We start from the raw sequence: 8,448 nt of genomic DNA, 5'->3' as shown, positions 1-8,448 counted from the left end.
GTTGGTTTTAGATTGAATTCGATACTGATTATGCATCAATTGGGATGTTTGTGATGCGTATAGCTCTGTTAAGAGCTCAGATATGTGGATCTACAATGTGGGCAGCATCCGTGTACTAGTGCCGGCGATTTCACCTTCCGACAGCAAGTTATCAGTGGGGAGACTTCTGTAAGGTAAACTTTAGATTGTGGATACATGGTTTAATTTAAATACGTATTGGTGCATTGGTGTAGTAGGAACAAATGCATGATTTGGGGGAAATTCTAATTTTAGGATCTGAAGGCATACGGTTAGGGTTTTGGATTGGTTAGTAGTAGATTGGAATGGTTTCGTTGGGGTAATGAATGGAATTTAGATTAAATTCACCTGTCTTACACAGTGGTTTAGTTGTTTAGTTTCAAATGTACTTAGTTAAATTGATACGTTGACACAGGACTCTGATCGAGGAGGGTGTCGTGACGAGGTTGACGTCGGATCCAGTCTACATTTAGAGGCGGGTACTTCTTAACTTGCTCCTTTAGATATCGGTTTAAGTGCATGAGTTAGTTTCATATATGCAGTATTTATCTTGACTCCACTCATTGTATTTCTTGTGCTTGATACTTTATCCACTCAATTTTCGAGATGATCACTTTCTTATCTATACAGTCTCCCGTTGTTATTCTTGATACCTAGCAGATACTAGATGCCATGCTTACCTGTTTATGCTTACCTGTTTGATTACTGTTTATTTATGCTTAGTATTGAGCATGCGGATTCATGTAGCATACCTGATTTCCTGTTATATATATATGATGACTGTTGCATTATTCGCATCATGTCATTGCATGCATAGCCGACGACTTTGGCTCCCTTGTGGTTGAGACGGTCGTTGGCCTGGGCCGCACGCTCGGCCACTCATGGGTAGTGGTAGCTTGGAGCGTGCCGCATGTCCTGTCATGCCCCCCACTCGCTCACTCATGGGTAGTGTCTGCTGGAGTCGCGGGCAGCAGGGACCCCGTCGCAGACGTAGCTATTCAGCTACTATGCAACTGTCCCCTCGGCCACTCGAGAGTAGTGGTAGCTGGAGTGTGTACAGTTTGTCATTGTCCCGGCCTCTCGTCCATACTGGGGTCATGGACTTGAGGGGTGGGCGGGAGTGACCATCCGTGCATACGCTACTTTTTGATATACCTGTTTATGCTGTTTATGCTTACTTATGCAGTTCTGTTATCACATACCTGTTATATATGCTTGGACACTGATTACTATTGCAGTATACTTTATATGTGATTCTGGTAGTTATGAGCAGTACTGTAGCAGTTTACTTTATCTCAGACCTTACACTGTTAGCCTAGGATATGGTTTCAGGTATGGATATATATATACTTTGTTTACCCTGTAGTATCTGCTATTTATCTTTCCGAGACTGTATCCTTTTGTATTCCTGTTCTTTATGATACTCATGCACTGTCTATCCTATTACCCGCTGAGTTTTATACTCACCACCCGCATTGGTAATTTCACCAGGTAGCTGATAGCGATGCTAGTACGCTTGGAGGAGGATCCCGACTGCCGGTCCCATGTCACTTCTGAGGATGGTTTTACGGTTTTGGTTTTCATTTTATTGTGAGTTAAACCTTTGAATTTAGCATTGTAATAATTGAGCTGTGGACTTGTTATTTGTATTTGGTTGTTTTGCCGATGAGTCAAGCCGGGCCGGCCCGCGGTGAGTTTTTGTTATTTTATCTTTGTTATTCTTGTTTTCCGCTGTGTTTGACTTTACAGCCGTGTGGGCTGTATATTATCTGCGTGGTTGTGATATATATTTATATATGTATTATCTGTGGTGTTGTATACTGGTTCTATTTGTCACTGCTACAGGGGAGGTGCTGTCCGATTTTCGTCGGACAACCTTACTCTCAGGGCGTGACAATTTATTGGTATCAGAGCTACAGGTTTACGATGTCAGATTCATACGTTTTGGATTTTTCGTGATTTTATTCCTCGAAGTGACTTTTCGGGATTTGGGACCAGGCGGTGGCGGAACACCTCCAAGTAATTGGCTGTAAGTTTTATAAGTACGAACTTATACTGTGTGTAATACTTATTAGTGGTTTACATCAAGTATGAGGCGTGGTCGAGCGGGAGCCGGTTATCGTCGTGGTCCGGGACGACCACGGAAACAACCCATTGAGGCCGAGGAACCAGAACCAGTGACTCAGGAGGCGGATTCTTCTAGGGATCCAACGGATGTTGAGACGGCTAGTCGGGGACAGACCCATCAGACTCCTAGAGATCAGGGACATCAGCCTCAGGAGATCCCTTCAGTCATACCATCTGGTAGGAATCAGGAATTTCAGCCTCAGGGTATTCCCTCCGGGATACCATCAGCATTTCCTACTCCTGCTACTACTGATTGGATGAGGGACAGAGCTCGGATACCGTTGCTGGCGAGGTCCGTCAAGGACAGATTTACCTTATATTTGGGCGGAGCAGATCCTTGGGCTGCTCGAAGTTGGTTGAAGAATGTAGAGAGCACCTTTGAGTACCTGAGTTGCACGGATGAGGAGAAAGTGGAACTGGCAGCGTATCATCTCCGAGATCAAGCAGTCACATGGTGGGACATGCAGAAGACGATCTTTGGAGAGCAGCGCATCACATGGGCGATGTTCCGAGACGCGTTTGAGCGGCAATATTTCCCAGCGACCTTCTGTCTAGCTCGACGCCAGGAATTTCTGAATCTCAAGCAGGGCGACCGGTCAGTGATGGAGTACAATGCTGAATTCTGTAGGTTGGCAGAATTTTGTCCTCACTTAGTGGCACAAGATTATGATCGTATGCAGCAGTTCACTCAGGGTCTTGCAGCATACATTCGGATTCGGATGTCAGGATTTCCAGGTAGTTCCTATCGGGAGGTTCTAGATCGAGCACTATTCATAGAGATGACTCAGCAGCAGGTAAATCAGGAGAAAGGACATGAAAAGCAGTCGTCGCAAAAGAGAGGGAATAGAGGTCAGAGTTCTCGGGCTCCTTCCGGAGGATCTTCTCGGCCTCAAAAGACTGGGCGAACATCGGATGGAGGTTCTCGTCCCCCTCATCATGATCAGAAGAACTTTGGTGGGACCAGGTGTTTTCAGTGTGGGTCCAAGAGTCACACCAGGAATAGTTGCCCGTTGGATCATGCTATATGTTTCTACTGTAAACTTCCGGGGCATGAGAGTCGGGATTGTACTCTGAAAGCACAGTTGGAGGCTCCTAAAGTTACATCTCAGGGGGAATCATCCTCTCAGTCACGTTCACAGAGGAGATCGCAGAAGACCCAGAGTGCCCCACGTCAGCAACGACAACAGCCTTCTCAGGGACAGATATACCATGTGCAGGGTCAGGAGCCAGCGACCACACAGTATTCTGCCGCAGCGTTTTCTCATCAGGCATTTCCAGCACAGCAGGATTTTCATCCACATCAGCCTTACTCAGCATATCAGCAGCAGCCTCAGTCTCAGTATCAGCAGCCGGTTCCCACACCTAAGATGCCAGCGCAGGCCACTTCAGGGATACCACAGCCGAGCTCAGAGGTGGGTCGTGTTTATGCTGTTACACGGGAGGAGGCGCAGCGAGCTGAGGGATCGGTTTTCCGAGGTACTATTACAGTTTATACATTTACTGCAGATTTATTGATAGATACTGGTAGTTCCCATTCATTCATATCTCGGGTATTTCTGGGTAAAATCGGGAGATTTCCTAGTCGTCGGACACACGGGCTGACAGTATCTCTACCATCTGGCGAGGTACTAAGTATTAGTCTGGAAGTCAAAGGATGTCCTTTAGACTTCAATGGTCAGACTATTATGGTGGATCTGCAGGTATTGGAGATGGTGGAATTTGACATTATATTGGGCATGGATTGGCTGGCCATGAACCATGCCACAGTTGACTGCAGAGCGAGAATAGTCACCTTCCGACCTCCCGGTTTACCATCTTGGTCATTCATCGGAACCGGGGGTGATGGGATATCAGTCATATCAGCAATGCAAGCGAGAAGATTACTGTCGCAGGGTTGTCAGGGATATTTGCTGTCTATGGTTAAAGCTGATACGGATGCATTACCACGACTCTCGGACGTTCCTATTGTTCGAGAATTTTCAGATGTATTCCCTGACGAACTCCCCGGTTTGCCTCCTAAAAGGCAAGTCGAATTTATGATTGAGTTGGTTCCGGGAATCGCACCGGTATCCAAGACCCCTTATCGCATGGCACCAAAGGAGTTAGAGGAGCTGAAGGTTCAGTTACAGGAGCTGTTGGACAGAGGATTTATCCGTCCCAGTGTTTCTCCGTGGGGAGCACCAGTACTCTTCGTTAAGAAGAAAGACGGATCACTGAGACTATGTATTGATTACCGACAGTTGAATGCGGTCACTATCAAGAACAAATATCCACTGCCACGTATAGAAGATTTATTTGATCAGCTGAAGGATACCTGTGTATATTCAAAGATTGATTTGCGCTCAGGCTATCATCAGCTCAGGGTTGGAGATGCGGATATTCCGAAGACAGCATTTCGCACTCGTTATGGTCATTACGAGTTCTTGGTAATGTCATTTGGGCTTACCAATGCCCCAGCAGTGTTTATGGATCTGATGAACAGAGTATTCCTCGAGTATTTGGATCAGTTCGTTATTGTGTTTATCGACGATATTCTGATATATTCCCGATCTGAGGAGGAACACAGGCGACATCTTCGCATAGTTTTGGAGACGCTACGGCGAGAACACCTCTATGCGAAGTTTAGTAAATGCGCCTTTTGGCTACCTTCGGTGGGTTTTCTTGGACATGTCGTTTCCAGCAGAGGTATATCAGTTGACCCACAGAAGATTGAGGCAATCACTAGCTGGGAGCAGCCGAAGACAGTACAGGAGATACGTAGCTTTTTGGGTCTAGCTGGCTATTATCGGAGATTTGTCGAGGGTTTTTCCAGCATAGCCTTGCCTTTGACACGATTGACCCGGAAGGGAGAGAAGTTTAGCTGGACGGAATCTTGTGAGCAGAGCTTCCAGGAGCTCAAGCGGAGGCTTGTTACTGCACCAGTGTTAGTACTTCCCTCTGGCATGGATGGATTTGTACTTTTCACGGATGCATCTTATCAGGGATTGGGTGCCGTACTTATGCAGCGCGAACGTGTGGTGTCATATGCCTCGCGTCAGCTGAAAGATCATGAGAGGAACTATCCAGTTCATGATTTGGAGTTGGCAGCTATCGTCTTCGCATTGAAGATTTGGTGACATCATTTATATGGGATCACCTTCGAGATTTATACAGATCATAAAAGTCTCAAATATCTTTTTACCCAGAAGGAATTGAATTTACGATAGCGAAGATGGATGGAATTCTTGAAAGACTATGACTGCACAATTAACTATCACCCGGGGAAAGCCAACGTGGTGGCTGATGCTTTGAGCAGGAAATCCCGTGGAGATTTGGCTTGTCACCGAGTGATGGTTACAGAGTTGATACAGAACTTCTCTGAGTTGGGGTTGATGGAGCAAGCACAGACAGAGCGAGGCTTGCTAGTCACCATGGTTGCTCAGTCACCTATAGTGGAGCGTATCAAAGAGGCTCAGGCTACAGATTAGCATCTGCAGTTTTTACGTAGCAGAGTTACCTCAGGACAGCAGACAGAGTTTGCTTGTGATTATAGTGGAATTCTGTATTTCCGCGGCAGATTATGTGTCCCTGAGTCACATCCTGTCCAGGAGGACTTACTACGGGAAGCACATCGATCTAGATTTGCGATTCATCCAGGAGGTACTCGCATGTACAGGGATCTGAAACGATTATACTGGTGGGATGGTATGAAGAAGGATATTGCGGTATTTGTGGCACAGTGTTTAGTTTGTCAGCAGATCAAGGCAGAGCATCAGAGACCAGCTGGGTTACTGCAGAAGATAGAAATACCAGAATGGAAATGGGAGCATATCACGATGGACTTTGTGGTAGGACTACCCCGGACCCGGAAGGGTCATGATGCGATTTGGGTAATCGTTGATCGGTTAACCAAATCTGCGCACTTCTTACCGATCCGTCGGACGGATTCGTTGGATCGATTGGCGGAGTTGTACTACAGAGAGATCACCAGATTACATGGTATACCTCTGAGTATTATATCAGATAGAGATCCACGATTTACCTCTCGATTTTGGCGGAGTCTCCAGCAGGCCATGGGTACGGAACTCCGTTTTAGTACTGCATTTCACCCTCAGACGGATGGGCAGTCGGAGCGGACTATTCAGACATTGGAGGATCTATTGAGATCTTGTGTCATGGACTTCGGCGGTAGCTGGGAGGATCACTTGCACTTGGTGGAGTTTGCATACAATAACAGTTACCACTCAGCGATTCAGATGGCACCATTCGAGGCATTATATGGCAGAGCATGTAGATCTCCTACTTTATGGGATGAGGTTGGAGAATCGTCAGTCTTGGGACCCCAGCGTATTCAGCGAGATGCAGAGTTGGTTGGCACCATCAGACGCAGAATGATAGAAGCTCAGGACCGACAGAAAAGCTATGCAGATCGGAGACGGAGACCTTTGGAGTTCTCTGTGGGTGATCATGTGTTCCTGCGAGTGTCTCCTACCAAGGGAGTTAGGAGATTTGGATTGAAAGGGAAGTTAGCTCCTCGTTACATCGGACCCTTTCAGATACTTGAGAGGATTGGGGAGGTAGCGTATCGATTGGCGCTGCCACCTTCACTTGCCGGGGTACATGATGTATTTCACGTATCTATGTTGAGGAAATATGTGCCACACTCTACGCATATTTTGACAGATGTCTCGTTCACCCTTCAGCCAGATGTAACATATGAGGAGGTTCCAGTGCGGTTATTGGATCGCAAGGAACGCCAGCTGCGAAACAAGACTATCCGATTGGTCAAGGTTGGATGGGAGCATCATTCAGATGAAGAGGCAACCTGGGAGCTGGAGGATGAGATCCGAGCACGGTACCCATAGTTGTTTGATGAAGGTATGTAAGTTATTTCATATAATGATTGACTTCGCTTGTTGTTTGTCGTTTATTGCATTTACGTCATAAATTTGGGGACCAAATTCTTATAAGAGGGGGAGAATGTGAGATACGGCAAAAGAAAATAACCTAAAATGATTCAAGGGAATTTTATGACATTTTTCTGGATTTATTTGGAGGATTTATGACAATGTTTAAAGGGATAATGGAAATCACCATTTGATAGGCTTATTAGGGAGTTAATTAGGTAGAGTAATTAAACCCTACCTATATAAGTGAGAAGCTACAGTGCCCTAAAAACACCGCCTCGTGTCCACTCTGCCCGACGACTGCCGCTTCCTCTCGAGCTTGCCCTATCCGCCGACGATCTCAACTCCGACGCATGTCGTGCCCGATCGCCGGTACCGGGTCGCAAGGGGTGGGTCTCCGACTTCCTCTGTGCACTATCGGGCGGCTCACCGGTGGATTCTGCCTTCGAAACCCCGCAGAGCATCCTCGGTTGGAAAAGGAGAGCGAGATCCGTGTATGCTAGGTGAGATCTCTCGTTCCAGAGCTCCAGAGTGGCGAGGGTTATGGCCCAGATAGCTAACTCGTTTTCCCGAGCTCTAGATCTGAGCTGAGTTCGTCGGAGTTTCTTCGTCAAAGGTAGAGGTTCTCGACATCAAGGTAATTGAGGTGAGGTTTGTTTGATTAGGGTTTTTCTATTAGCTATAGAAGTTGCGATTTGATGTCAGATGAGAGGGTGAACGGATTTTGTGGGATGGTTTTGGGCAGTGGCTTGCTGTGAGGGGCTCGGCCACAACTCTCAGCAGCTGTTCTTCACCCGGGAAACATCAGGTAAGTTATACACCACTCCAGAAGTTCGATTTGTAGATCTAGTGATGAATTCAGTGAGATTTTATTGATTGAGTTTCATTTCTAGCAGTGGCATACCGTGAGGTGTTCTGCCATAATCTCCCGCTACTGTTGTTCATCCGGGATTCCTTGGGTGAGACCCCTGCCAATACAGATGTTAGGTTGTAGACCTTAATGTTGGTTTTAGATTGAATTCGATACTGATTATGCATCAATTGGGATGTTTGTGATGCGTATAGCTCTGTTAAGAGCTCAGATATTTGGATCTACAATGTGGGCAGCATCCGTGTACTAGTGCCGGCGATTTCACCTTCCGACAGCAAGTTATCAGTGGGGAGACTTCTGTAAGGTAAACTTTAGATTGTGGATACATGGTTTAATTTAAATACGTATTGGTGCATTGGTGTAGTAGGAACAAATGCATGATTTGGGGGAAATTCTAATTTTAGGATCTGAAGGCATACGGTTAGGGTTTTGGATTGGTTAGTAGTAGATTGGAATGGTTTCATTGGGGTAATGAATGGAATTTAGATTAAATTCACCTGTCTTACACAGTGGTTTAGTTGTTTAGTTTCAAATGTACTTAGTTAA

General features: G+C 46.1%; 1 protein-coding gene across 1 annotated transcript; it reads left to right on the top strand.

Annotated features, from left to right (window-relative positions):
• The first annotated feature begins 2,108 nt into the window (after positions 1-2,108).
• LOC122033936 lies at positions 2,109-5,261 on the top strand. Its single transcript, XM_042593081.1, has 2 exons — positions 2,109-4,571; positions 4,653-5,261. The coding sequence occupies exons 1-2, from the start codon at positions 2,109-2,111 to the stop codon at positions 5,259-5,261; spliced, it is 3,072 nt and encodes a 1,023-aa protein (XP_042449015.1).
• The last annotated feature ends 3,187 nt before the right edge of the window (positions 5,262-8,448 follow it).

This window comes from Zingiber officinale, chromosome 11B, assembly GCF_018446385.1.
Source record: "Zingiber officinale cultivar Zhangliang chromosome 11B, Zo_v1.1, whole genome shotgun sequence".
NCBI lineage: Eukaryota > Viridiplantae > Streptophyta > Magnoliopsida > Zingiberales > Zingiberaceae > Zingiber > Zingiber officinale.
Note: the sequence above shows the minus strand (reverse complement) of the source record. Positions and strands in the feature narration are given on the sequence as shown.

Excerpts from the sequence above, each read along its gene's own strand:
- LOC122033936 (XM_042593081.1), top strand. The coding sequence starts at position 2,109 with ATGAGGCGTGGTCGAGCGGGAGCCGGTTATCGTCGTGGTCCGGGACGA. Across the intron at positions 4,572-4,652 it reads ATGGTCATTACGAGTTCTTG|TTCGTTATTGTGTTTATCGA; the intron begins GTAATGTCATTT and ends TATTTGGATCAG.